The sequence below is a fragment of the Halyomorpha halys genome, unplaced genomic scaffold, assembly GCF_000696795.3.
Source record: "Halyomorpha halys isolate HHAL.00 unplaced genomic scaffold, Hhal_1.1 Scaffold438.1, whole genome shotgun sequence".
NCBI lineage: Eukaryota > Metazoa > Arthropoda > Insecta > Hemiptera > Pentatomidae > Halyomorpha > Halyomorpha halys.
The window spans coordinates 1,479,510-1,494,025 of record NW_027107367.1 but is presented as its reverse complement, the minus strand read 5'-3'; the positions used below and the strand labels follow the sequence as shown (position 1 = coordinate 1,494,025).

The window sequence follows — 14,516 nt, the reverse complement described above, 5'->3', positions numbered from 1 at the left end:
TGATTTTCTGAAGTTTTAACCAGTCCTGAATTTTTATCAAATAGTTTTGCCGGGTTAGTGAAACTTGTGTGGGGTCCGTATTTCGAGTGAGGATGGCTGTATCGTCGGTTTAGGTCGCTTTGAGGGTGTTGGGGTGCAATAAAAAGGGAATTTTCTAGAAAAATATCTTCCAAAAAAGTAATTTAGGTGATAAAGTAAAATAAAAGAAAATGGGAAAATAAAAATAGTACTCAATATACTACCTACCTTACAACTCAATATACTAACCCTTGTACTTGGCAGACGTTTTAAGCAAGTACTCAATTACTAATAACGAGCAGATAAAACAAAATACTCTCCACAAAAGTGTTATGTGGATCTGTAGACCATGAGACTATCTCGTTCATGAAGGCTGGACCCCACTACTTTATTTAAAAGTCATAGGATGTGGATAATTTAATTCCATCCCATAGTAATAGTTCCATTTGTAATTCCATAAAGTATGATATACTTTAATATGGATTGATGTATGATACTATACTTTTAGGAAATGACTTGCCCCTTCGTATAACTTACCAAATACATCTTTTTTTCATCGCATCGATAGTTCCTTAACTATTTAAGCTCGTGAACTATTGTCACGGTTTTTGCTAATCTAAAATATAGTAATATGCAATTGAGAAGTTGAAAACTAAACTTTACTACTGTTTGATCAATGATTGGTATCTCTTTGGGTTTCCTAGGTGCTCTCATGTCTTCTGAGTTGACTATTGTACTTCAACGTACAAGTACTTTCCGACGAAAATATTTTCTTGGTGTTTTTCTTTTCTAATTCGTCAAAAGCTTAACCTTCTCTTGATCTCCTCACTCTGCATTCATTTACCCATCCATTAAATACCACATTCCAACCAATGGATTTATAGGTGCTCTCTTATTGAACCGTCTCCTTCAGCAAATCCTTTTTCATTCGTGCAACCTCCTAAAATTGTTTCCCCATCTCTATTCACCAATCCTCCTCTGTTCTTTCTTTTAAACACCTATTCCTTCACTTACTTTATAATCAAACAACCGCATCGATGTAAACAATGTGTATGTATATAAATAGTGTATGTGTACACATTGAATACTGCTACACAATTGTAATTCTAATTTAAATACCACACTTTCGTAAATATTTTTCCTAGACAAGTAGTAAAAAATTCTAGTCTATTTCATTATTCTTAGTGGACTCTTAATAATTATATTAGTCCCAGAATAATTATTTTTTCATTTCATAATTTTTTTCATTTTTGTCCCCGAAGACGATCACAATCAGCTCACTTGATGATGTTTGTTGTTTACGTTTCTGTAGATTCAGCCAACTTTTTTATTACACATCATTTTATTATTATCTTTTATTACATGTAAATTAACCGCGAAATTCGGCTTCCCACATCAATCACTCATTCTCCACGGAATTCTACGGATTATTATAAGTAGATTGTACCTTTACCCAGATTGGGCACCTCACATTATTAAATTATATAGCAATTATTATTATGATTAATAATTAAAATAAATAAAAATAACAAAAATACAAGAGGAAAAAATAAATTGTATTTATGAGAAAAATTACTATTATTTATTATTTTTGTAATGTTATCCTACTACGTAAATTTTAAGTGAAATGTTTAAAATCATAATTTTAATACTAACAAAAATATTTCAACATATTAATTGTTTATTAATAAATGATGAACATTTTCTTTCTATTCGGCCTCCTATCAAAAATCCTCATGGCATGTCTCTATAGCATTACACACTTTTATACATGTATAAAGAAGAGTATATACATGTCCATATTCTTGCAGAAATCTATAGTACTATAAATTGAACTATAGATTTCTGTATGAAGTGAATGAATTTTTATAAAACGATGAAACGTTAAATAATTAATTAAATAAATATTTTTCAAATTTGAACACATTGGAGTTTTTTTCCTTTTTCCGATTAAATAAAATAAAATAAATTTTTTTTTATATTTCATCTACCTATTGTAGCTAGTTAGGGTGTGGGGAAAATTTATCTTGCATTATCTATAATTCCATAAAATATCTGGAGCAAAGAACATCACATCAAAATCCAATTCAGTTTCTTTTCTTCAAGATAATTCTTAGATTAGATAGTAATTGGGTTTCACTCATGATTGAGGAATCTCATATCGTAAAGTGGAACAAATGTATTTATAAAAATTAGTTAGTAATTCACAGGTCAACATAAGAAATTTTTTGTTTATTTTCTATCAATTTTGATTCGGAACATCAAATGGCAACCACATATATATTACTTATAAAGCCTATTACTTATAATCTAATAAATACCCTATATAATCTATATGCAATATAATATAAAGCCTATTACTAATAAAGCTCGTTTGTAAAGAAACTAGAACGATATTTCGGATTTTAGGCGAAATTAGATTAATATTTTCAATTCTTACTAATTAATTCAAACACTACTAATTTAGTTAGCCTAATAAGTAATCTCAGTAACAAAGGGATGGGACAAACTGCCTCAAAGATATTTCATAGAATTACTTAAAGTCAATAAAATGTGTTATTTTTTAAATCAAAATGAGTTCTTTAAGACCATTGTTTTGAAAGATACCACTTTCCAAACATTGACTGATGGGAAGGAGTAAAATCTAAACTTTCCCAACAATTTTGACCTGATTTTTCCAAATTACCAGGTCTGAAGTATATTTCCCGGAAATAGCCCTTTTAACTAAACTTGTTAAAACAATTTTTGGGCAGTTTGGTAAGTAATTTTGTGGTACGAAGTAAAATAATGTTATACCACAATTTTCGCAGTTTGAAGTAATTTCTCAAATTTTCCAACTTCTCAGATTTTAGAAATTTAGGAGGGAAGGAGGAATGAATTTGCACTTCTTCCCGTTAAGACACATCTGGTTATGTGCGAATTAAATTTACTTCAATTTTTTGTTCTCGCAAACGAATATATTTGAAGATATTTTACAAAATGAGAGCCAATTACGACATTTTTTGGGGAAATGGTTAATGTTAGAAAGTAGTAATCGTTCAGAGTTAATTTGCAAAACTTGCAGTTTTGGATATATATATATATATACACACACACACAGATTTTCATAACCTTACCAATTTATTATTAATAATGTATACACATAATAACCATGGTTGGGACTGATTGTCAAATAAGGAAACTTTATTCGGTAAAACAATTCTTTCAATTTTTATTTTTTGTTAGCTACGTGGAATGAATCAAAATTTGACATCTAGAATCCATACACAAAATTCATGTTGACCTGAGTTATTAATTATAAAATATTAGACTAACCAAGGTAAATTATGAAGGACAATAAACCCTTCGTTGTGATTTAATAAATGCTTTACGTTGGAATGCTATAGAGATTTCATATTCCTTTACCTGATTGGGTAAATAATCTGGGAACAGCTGACCGGTACACGTCTAGACATTCCTTCCTTGGGGATCGGTCATCAATTATGTAGTTTGTCTTACTAAGGAGCTTTTGAGATCGAATAGAAAAGTGCTGAAATTTAATTTAAATATATATTGTAATAAATAATAAATTTACATAACATTTAATGATACCTTCCATTGTAATATTTATATTTTCTAGCTCTTATAGGACTTTCTGTTTGAATACGTCGATGTTGCAATTCAATTCATAGGTGCCGATTTATGTTCTAGATCTTTAAGGTAATAATTTCGAAATAGTTGAAAATTTCACAACACTAGATATTTTTGTTTCTTATTTATTTTTGTCAGAAAAGGAAAATATTTATTATATATTTAATATTACAAATATGCATTTATCTATATGTATTAAAAAGATTAAAATAAAAAAATATTTTATCTATGATACAAGAAGTGGTTAACATACAGGAAGATATAAAAGTCAACTTTCGTGATGCATCCTTCTACGATGATAAAAAGACAACAAAATAAAAAATTATGAAATTTTTATATATGTATTCAAAACACATTCACACATTAAAAATATTATGGGACGTATCTTTTATAGAAACTAAAGTACGTTTGAAATGAATCTGTGATGCATTTTTAACATATATAATTTATTATAATTTTTATCAAGTATATACCTCATTCTAGTGCATATTAGATCGGTACGAGAGTGTTTCATGTGAGTTAGATATCGAATTCAACACTAAATATTTACTTAAAAAAGCATATTAGATTGATGATACTAAATAAAATAATAATTGATGATATAAAATAAACTAAACTAAAAAAAAAAGAATATTTTATTTATGTAAGAGAGTAAATGTGACTAGAGATTATTTTATTTTATTTATTAATTGTTTTCATACACATCGTTTAATTATGTTCATTTTCCTTATCCTTCTATTTTTATATATTTTAAGAGAGATTTTACTTATTATTTTTATTTTTATTTTTTTTTTTTATGTTATTTTATTTTAGTATGAATGTGATCAGTTATCACAATTACATATTGCCCATAACGGTGGGAAAGATTGTAATATCTATCAATAAATAAAGTTAAAAAAAAAAATCAATGCTAAAATCGAATAAATTTGTAAAACTTGGAACTAGCCGGCGAAGAAAGTCAGTCTTGGTTCATGGGGAATAAAATTAAATTCCTCTCCACTTTTTAAACAATCGCGACAGTGCGCCAAATATCTGAAGATTTTAATAGATACAATTTTTTTATAATTACTGTTATTATTCTTTTTTCCGGTTAAAGCCTGATTTCCTCTACTCGGACGCTATGCGAGGTGAAGCCAGTGATAAGAGAGTGGGGATGGCTCTGATAACACCATCACGAGTGGGGGCTTGGAAATGCCGGGCCAGTGTGTGTTCAGCTGTCTCAGTGGGTTGTGCTTCCAGTTCCCGTGGTTGAAGGGATCGAATTATACAGACAATAAGAAGGTAAGTCCACGAGATGGAACTTATGTAACTGTGTGTAATAAAAAATAAAATAAAACAAAATTAAATAAAGTGTTATCCTAATTTGTCCTAACAAAATCCGGAATAGAAGTCATATTGTTAGAACAGTGAATATCATTTGGAAATTAATTCTCATTTATATACAACAATTGAATATTGTTTGTGGTACTTCTGAACATTTGATTATTGCAATGTTTCCTTTACCGGCTTGTCATCTGCGAACCGGCACATTGCTTTTTAATTACTTTAAACATTTTTATTAGTATCATTTCAAAATCGTTTTAATTTTAAATCGTAAAAACATTTTAATATAATTAATAGAAACGCCTATGTGAATTGTTATTTCACATAATCACTATATTAATTGACGATGAACTTAATTATGATCATAAATGATTTTTTATGTCCCTGCCTAATGTAATTAGATGCAGTCATAAAAATATTAAGATTATTTAGAACTTAATTTGAAATGTTGTGCAAATTATTTGATAAATTGAAAAACAAAAAAATATTCAGAAAATTTGATTGTAAAAAAAATTTTCCGTTATTGTATTGTACTGTTTTATGCTACGTTTAACATAACTTGAGTCATAGAAAAACGGTTTAAAATTGATCTCTCTGGTATAGGATTATTAAATAAATTTGTAAACAATAGAAATATCAAAACATTTTGCATATTCGCCTATTTGTTCTGGGGTTTTGTTTTTATTATAATTATCCAGATTTATTAAACTTTGATCATTTATTGAAAGATGTTTACATAAATATTTCATTGTTAGATATAGCAATACAATTAATATTTAACAAAATATGCCGGTCTTAAATAAAAAAAAACTGTTGAAAATGAGAATTTTTTTTTTTAAGTTTGTATTTGTACTATTTAACTTGTAAAAAAATAAAGTCTTGACTTTATCTTTATAAAACGATAAATATATATATTTTTTATCGCTTCATAAAGAATATTTCTTTGCATGCTACGCTGTCAGCGATGATTCCAGAGTTTGAGTGCAGTAGCAGGTTGTGCCGGCACATGTTTACCCACGTCATTTGAAACTATTTAACATTTTTATTGTATCTGCTATAAATATTTATAGGGAAACTGATACATTTTTTAATTTACCTTAAACTTTTATATATATATTGAAGTTTCTGAGGACCAGTCAATAGTAAAAAACTAAGTTGAGGCAACTATATACAAATATATCTTTCCTTGGCATGGTATCAAATAACATTTTTTTGGCTCCTTTAATGCTTGCTTAAAGAATAAGGATGTATTTTTGACCATGGTGCTATTTATAAATAAGTACATGTACGTAGAACTATTAAAAACTAATTTAGAGAAAGAAACACTGTTACCAACAAATGTACAATAAATATTAATAGATAATTAGTTGGGAATGTATTGGTATCATTTTAAAAATATATATATATATATATATATATATATATTTTTTTTTTTTTTGTAACAAATCTATAAAACAATCACCAGCAGTGGAAATTCCAAAAATTCAAAATTTCTAAAGTTTCCTACAGCTGTCGACTTCTGCTCGCTACGCTCGCTCAAAATGGATATACAATCCCACACGTCCTTTTTAGTAAATGTACTTCTAGTATTCTGTATAAGTGAATTTTAAATTTCTCTCCATTATAGCTTGTTGTGTTCAGTAGCACCTTTTTTTTGTTAGTGTACTTTTATTTTTTTCTCTTAACATGTACGGAACTTATATCCTTTTCAGTCTCTCTCTTTAATCATTTGAATTAAATTATAATTAAAATGATTTCTATTATAATTAAAAAACATATAAATAAAAAACAAAACTAAATAGATAGTTATAAAGTGATATCAAATGCCGCATAGACACCAATTCACACTGGAGTTATAAAATGTAAAAATGTTTGCTTAAATTGAGCACATATTTGTATCGATAAAATATATAAGTAATAAATAGTTTTATTTATACAAATTTATAAATAAAGAAATAATACATTTATGAAAATCACTTAAAGTAAAACATACAAATGTCTTAGAGATTTTAATATTTCTTGTTGAGTTATACTCACATAATATTAGATATTTCGAATGATTAATTTATTTGATGAACCTAAACTAGGCTTTGTGGTATTCACATTTTTATCTTTGTCTGTTATTTTAGAAGGGGCTCAAATATTTGTGACGATAAGGAAGAGATGCACTAGATGGAGTGTAGAACTCTTCCGATACGTCTCTGCCTCATCAAATAAGTAATTTTAAAATAGTTTGGTTATTTGGATTTATATAAATTAATTTAATTTTTTTTTTATTTCACCATATACTAATAGCTACTGTTTGTTTTTTAAAATTTTTATGTTGAGAAATATCCCCCCTGCGGTTTCCAGACCAAGTTTTATATATTTATATATATAAAAAGAAAACTGAATGAGATCGTTTTGTCACTTGTCGGACCGGTTTCGATTCCATAAAAGGTCCTCTCAGCACAACACTGAGATCCACCTTGTTAAAGGACTATGTTTTGCTAACTCAATTCAGAAATTACAGGTCTATATTATTTTCTGCGTACATTTCATCATGTGCACTAGTATTTAGAAATTGACTAAAAACTATATAAAATTAAATTTGGCAATAAAACAGTGATTATTTAATAATGAACTTTACAACCGGTTTTGCTTCGGATTCATTACTTGCCAAAACTAACCAAGATAGAATTATATCACTAGAGGAAGGCGTTGCTACTGCATTAGTTTTAGGCGCCATTTATTTTTATTTATTCCATTTTTAATACGGGTGTTTAAAATGTGTGCACGCAAGTTCGATGCCCACGTGTTTAATTGAACTTTCACTATTTGCCCTTGAAGTGAACAAATATCTTGGGATATATTCTATTAAAGATTGAAAATAAAAAAATATATATATGTACAAAAAGAACTGTTATAATGTTTTTTAATGAAAGTTATAATATATTAAAAGAAATTAACCAAAAAATGAAACATAAAGAAATAAATTATCATTGTAAATTACCAAATATTTCGCAATATAACTTGATAAAATTAAATAAAATTTTCAACAACTACCCAATTAAATTACCAAAATTGTTTCATGAGCTACGATTATGTAAGTAGGTGATCTGTTCATATGATTACGTTCAACCACCAGATTTTTTTTCTAATTACGGGTACACCACTGTATGAGGCTAGATGCACAAAGAAGGGCTCCTCGAACCCACAGGATTGACTCACGGCTGCAATAATAGAATAAATAATCTGCTACAGCCGCATTCGAACCAGGGTCTTGGGATTTGGTAGCACTGCGCTTTACTCACTGAGCCACCTCGTTCTTCTAAATATAATTTAATTAGAATATTTTCCAAACCTAAATAAAAATTAACTCAATCGTTAATAATTTTAGTAAACTGAGTCCTAAATTAAAATATATTAGATTACAGTTTCTTCTATAAATTGGAATTGTCCGAGCTGATCTATAAACTTATTCCGAGTCTTATCTGTACACTTTTTTACGTTAAAAATATGCAATAGATACCACAAAAAAAAGAGCATTCTTTTTTAGTGTGTGTTAACTCAATTTATTTATTTTGTGTAGTGTAAAATATCTGTCCTCATTAGAATGATAAGCAATTAACTGTCCTGTTAAAAAAAATTGTTCATAAAAATGTAGTATGTATGTATATATTTTGAAAATCAGTGAATGGAATATTGGCATTGACACAAATAGGTTTTTTTTTTCTGACGTAGCTTTTGAAATTCGTAAATAAGAAATCTATTTTAGGTAGAGATTAAAATTAAATCATTGATAAAAATTGTAAACACTAATAGAAAAAAAAAAGTAAATAAACATATAAAAACTAGTGTTGACATCTTGAAATGGATAGTTAATTACATAACACATTTTTGTCTAGTATTTGCTATTCCATAGACCTCTTGTCTTAGCGAATTCGAGATAGTGACGTTCGACAGTTGTAGATGGATGACATAACGATAAAGAAATTTTTCTTTTCTTGATTTCGATGAAAAATAAACCTGTTATCATATTTAGTGCAGTCAAAATAGATCTATATATATATTTTTATTATCAGTGATATTGATTCATTCAACGATTTAGCACTTCCTTTCTTTTTTATCAATACTAAAAATTCTATTTTTTTTTTTTGTTATGAATTATTTAAAAAAATAATCTTTATCGAATAATATTTTAAGCGATTATCTGTCTCCAATCCTTCATGTTGGAATGATGAAGTCATGATGATGATGACTTGGTCCTTTATTTATGTACGTATGAACAGTACGCATATCTTTATCTGGTTATTTAGGAAGATGCTAATAGTAAAGTCTTAAGTTGTTAATTAATTTAACAATTTCCTCTGCCTTCTCCATATCTTAAAAATGAGTACCTATACTTTATGGTCAAGTGAGAAAAAGTAGTTCTGAAACTGAAACGCCTCAATTGACCAGCGAAATAATTTCTCTGACACTGTGCTAGTTCTTCGGTCATTCATGAGGTGTTCATCTGAAGCTGTCTTTGAATTGGAAATGAGATGGAATATATCATCCAACTCACACTGATTCTTATTCCAGTATACAGTAAGCGCTGTACTCTCCTGGATTTAATTTAGTTTTAAGTAACTTAAAATAATAATAAATGGATTTCTACTATTATATACATATCGGCTATATATTTATTTGACCGACCTCTAAACCATTTTTTTTCTTCAAAATTTTACTTATTTTTTTACAAGTCTGTAAAAGAAAGGACCAGAGCATTAGCCAAAAAGGAGCCGTCTGAAAGATCTCTAATTATAATTATCAGACAAAACTTGATTTCCTTCTTCGATACGCTACTTAAAAGACCAAGGCTTATATTTTAAGGGTCTGACAATTTCGACAGACATCGTGTGACAGATGCTGGGTTGATTTTGATTTTCACGTGATTTATGATCATGTGTTATTCAGCAATGAGTGGGTGGTTATCAATACGTGTTGCCTGTTGAATGTAACTGATTTCAATTACTATAACGTAAAAAAAAAAAAAAGAAAGATTAAAATAATAATAAAACGTATATTAAACATATAATTATTAAATAGAATTATTAACTCATTAATTAAAATAAGAGATTAAATAAATACATATAAAAAAAGTTAAAATTATGAATCATAAAAAATTTGTTACAAATTTTTAAATGATGCTGATTTAGAAAAACTATATGATAAAGATACATTGACATTTTAAACAATAAATTAATAAAAAATGAAATATAAACCAGATTAGAATGGTTAAATCTTTGAAATTGAAAAGCGGTTTAGTTGAGAGGTGCCAAAACTTATTTTATTATTATTATAATATGTTAAAGTATTTATTGAGGTAAATATTTTTTAAATAAATTCAAATTTAAAAAGAATCCATCAGCAAAATGAAATTATATGAATCTGAAATAAGCAAACGTAAAGAGAAGGGAAATAAATTGAATAAGAGTATGAAATAGCATTTTAAATGGCAATTTATTTATTCCTTTTACCATTGAATATTTGAGCTCATTTTATTCTGTAACCATAAATATTTTAAATGTGGAAATATTTCTTCTTATCTACGGGCTTTTGTTATATTTCATAAATTGTTGAATCGCATTTATTTTGATCAGTTTTATGGCGATAGAATTGAGTCTTATAAAAGATTTTAAATTATTCTGAATTCGATTTCGAAAACAAAGAGTCTATTAATATAAAAAAAACCTAGATACATTTGCTATTGTATATTCTTGTCTAAAAAAAATAATAGTTTTTGTTAAATTAATTAGTTTCGGTTTTTTTTTCATAAATTGTTTACGTTTCGGTGAAACTGATTCATTGTAATGTTATGATAAACAGATCAATCCAAACAGGTTTGAATTTTTAAAAAAATTTACTGTTTACTTATGCAGCATTTTTAGAATATTGAATTGGTTGTCCTTTTTTCGTAAAGACAATTGATGTTTTCAAAAAGTTTTCTTTTTTTTTTAGTCATAAACAAATAAAATTTAGTCAAAAGTGTAATAACGTTGTAATTTTTGTAAATTTCAAATTGAACGCCTTAATAACCGTTTAAATGTGAAATATAAATACAAACTTGTGAATATATTTATATATAATCTAATTTTAGACATCTTCAAGGATGAAGTAACAATAATTCATATTATCAGATGAAAATCACTTAAATTTAATAATTTATTACTTTTTTATCATGTGATTGGTAATATATATTTTCAATGATGACAGAAAGGTATAAAAAAATGTTAAGCATAAATAATTTTTACAATTATGTGTTTTAAATGTTTTTGTCTGAAATATGTGATTTAGTAATTTTTAGTCACTGTGAATTAATAGGAATAGTATTAAATAATCATGAATGGGTTATCATAAAATTAGATTTGAGAGAGTTGAAGCATATAATTTAGAATTACTACCCACAAAAACTTATAAATAATATTTTCCTTATTTTTTTATCCGCATTTCAATTGTATTTCACTGCCTTCAAACAGCACTAAATATTTAAATATTCTGTAATAAAAACTATATTCCAACTTGAACGTATAGCTGTCTATTTTGTCTTGTGAAAGTCTAACCAAGTTTAAAAATAGGAACGATTTCTTTTAGACTCTTGTGGCATTTTAAAATAGACCTAGTTCATAAAAATGTAACTGTGTTGCCTTAATTTATTTTCAACATTTTGACAACAATTGTTTGTACAATATGTGTGGATTTTAGAAATTCATATCCCAGATGCAATTAATTCAATAATCGCGAAAGTCATTTCAAATTTAATTAAATTTATTTATGTATTCTTTATTCCTTGTTTGACTTTATTCAATTATTATTATTATTTATCTTCGTGATTTCATTCCTATCATTTGAAAGTCATTTATATTTATTTATATATTTTTAAATCCGCTTTCGGAACGAATATAATAAATATCATGCCGAAAAATGAATTTATTTTGTTAGGATGTTGGAATTATACTTGAGAACGCGACCGTCCGAAAATTGTTTAACAGTTCACAGTTAGCTGAAGGTGATCTACTTTCAAGTTATGGTTTTTATTTTATTTTTATATTCTAACAGGATAATAATAATTCCTTGCATGATTACCTATTGATTTGTTTTCCAGAATGAAATTGCACGTTCATTTCATTCTAAATAGTGTCATGTTGTAAAGTTTGATTGGAAAATATGAAATAAATGACTTCTTTATGTGGAATGTAAAAAAGGCAATAAAAACCTTATCAAGTGGCCTTAGTCTTTATTTAGAGAGATAAAAAATAAATTAAACTGAATTGAAAAAAAAAACCAGTTACAGTAAAGGTGGTTTATTTGGTGTTATCTAAAGTCTTAGTTATAAAGACACCATTGATGAGGTGTTAGACCGTCTAATGTGCCTTATCAATAATATTAGTCAGTTTAACGTTAAGGTGTTGAATATTTAAACGTATTTACGTCAATTTAAAAAAAAAAAAAAAAAGAAGAAAACATAGTATAATGACGAATGGTTAAAAAACCAATATGGATTTTACAATAAAATTATTAAAGATATTTTCTGACTAAAAGTAACCTTTCTTCTTCTTCCAGAAGTATATTTTTATATTTCATACTAACTGATGAAAGAAATATTCCGTTATATTTTAAGGATATTACTAAACAATATATATTGATAAAATAATGTTATTTATCTTTAACATGTATAATTTTAATTTGATCACCATTTTTCGAAATGATGCTGTCTATAGGCACACATTATTTTCTGTATAAATGAGTGGGCATAAATCAGTTACTAATCTTTTTTTATTTAATAACTAATTTTGTTAGTTAAATGAAACATTTTTATGTTGTAATAGTTGTTGTGAAAGGACGAAATTGAGAGTTTATAAAAGCATAACTTAAGTATAATTTTTATAAACTGTATTTATTGTGAAATAATACACTCGGTTTCAATTAAGAGCAAACCTAGCGGTGATAAAGCAGTTCATTCATTCCTTTTCATAAATAAAAAAAAAAAAAAAATGAATCAAGTAATAGCTTATAAATCAATAAAAATTAAAATTAAAATTAACTTAAAAAATAAAATAATTATTAAGAAAAACAAAAATAGGCCCCTGCTGAGATGTTGGTAAGTTGGGGTTCCCTTAGGATTTCAAACTGTTTTTGAGTGTATTTTGACCACAGTATTATAACAATAATATACGATATCACATTATATTACTAGTAGTAATAAGTACAATTAATAACTAACATTATACTCGTATCGATATCATACTGCCACATCTCCATGAGGCCACAAAATTCGTCTGCTACGGGCCTCACATTAAATCACACTTTAATACTTTTAAATGACATTTAATTATTAATATATATTAAATCACCTCCTTGTATGACCTTTGTTCAAGAAACAGTATTTCTTTATAATGTACTGAACCCCTGAATTGGTTGTAGTGGTACAGATTTTCATTTTCATTTAATGATTCGTAAAAAGTAAACTCGTTAGTAAAAAATATTATAACCAATCCGAAAATGGCTTATTCTATTCTACTCCTCATCTATGTTAATCTGTTTAGAATTCCACAGTCTTGCGAAATTCCAAAATAGAAACTTGCAACCCAGTGAAGATTTAACTGGAAATTAACTAGTCAATAAAGGAGATAAACTGTTTACAAGTTGGTGTTGCCATCTTTTTCTGTTCTATTATTATATCTACATTGTGTAACGTTCTCTTCTTAGACCTTGGCATCTTTTTGTGACATTAATAGCTCTTGAGTTGCAAAGTTTAAATAAGGATATGCATATTTTTTGTATGCATTTTATTAATATTTATTTTTAATTAATTTCGAATCCTGGGTTACATAAGAAGTATTTAATTTCGTATAATCTCTCCTCCCTTTTTCCATGTTTCTCCGATGATTGATTCCACTTTAGGATAAGCCTTGCCTTTAAGGTTCCTGCCATAGAAAGGAAGTGGTCAGGAGTTGATTATTGGACACAATCAATCAGTCATTATTTGCTTCCATTTATTTGAGTCTAGTGTTAATTAATCAGTCTTTCGAAAGCATTAAGATGAGTTGGCTTTGAATGCCATGTAGTGCGGTTGTGGTGCAACCTACCGAGATCAGCTTGTCTTTTAGTTGCTTTCTCTACTTCAGACTTGAACTGAACGAAGTTTACTCTACTTTAAACGATCGAAAGTCTTGTGTATAATTTATTTAAGGAGTTTAAATGTATTTGTTGTTTATATTGTAATGTTTGTTTATTTATTTTGTTACTAGTCATCAATGAGAATTTTTATTTTAAGCCTATAAAACATAGATAACTGATTAAAAACGTTTCTCAATTTAAAAAAATATTTCAAACAAAACTTCTTATTAGCCCTTCCATGATAATTAAAACAATTAAATTTGTTTTTAACAGTTGTAAGAGGGGGTTTAATCTTGTACAAAAAGAAACCTCTAATTATTAACAATTTTATAATTATTAAATAATTTTAATTAATTAAAATAAATTAGTAAAAGAATTATCAACATAATAATAAAAAAGTAATT

The 14,516-nt window shown here is 27.1% G+C and overlaps 1 protein-coding gene across 4 annotated transcripts in view; it reads left to right on the top strand.

Moving 5' to 3' along the window:
• Window positions 1-4,799: 4,799 nt before the first annotated feature.
• Window positions 4,800-14,516, top strand: part of LOC106682742 (glycogen-binding subunit 76A) — a 36,389-nt gene continuing 26,672 nt past the window's right edge. For 2 of the 4 annotated variants that reach the window (XM_014423770.2, XM_014423769.2), the window contains exons 1-2: window positions 4,835-4,929; window positions 7,101-7,188. Coding sequence is in view for 1 of the 4 variants with exons in the window: in XM_014423766.2 (XP_014279252.1) it covers window positions 4,840-4,929 (90 nt within the window). In the remaining 3 variants the exon portion in view is untranslated. Of the gene's footprint in view, window positions 4,930-7,100; window positions 7,189-14,516 lie in introns of all 4 variants that reach the window. The other 2 variants (XM_014423766.2, XM_014423768.2) reach the window with 2 other exon arrangements.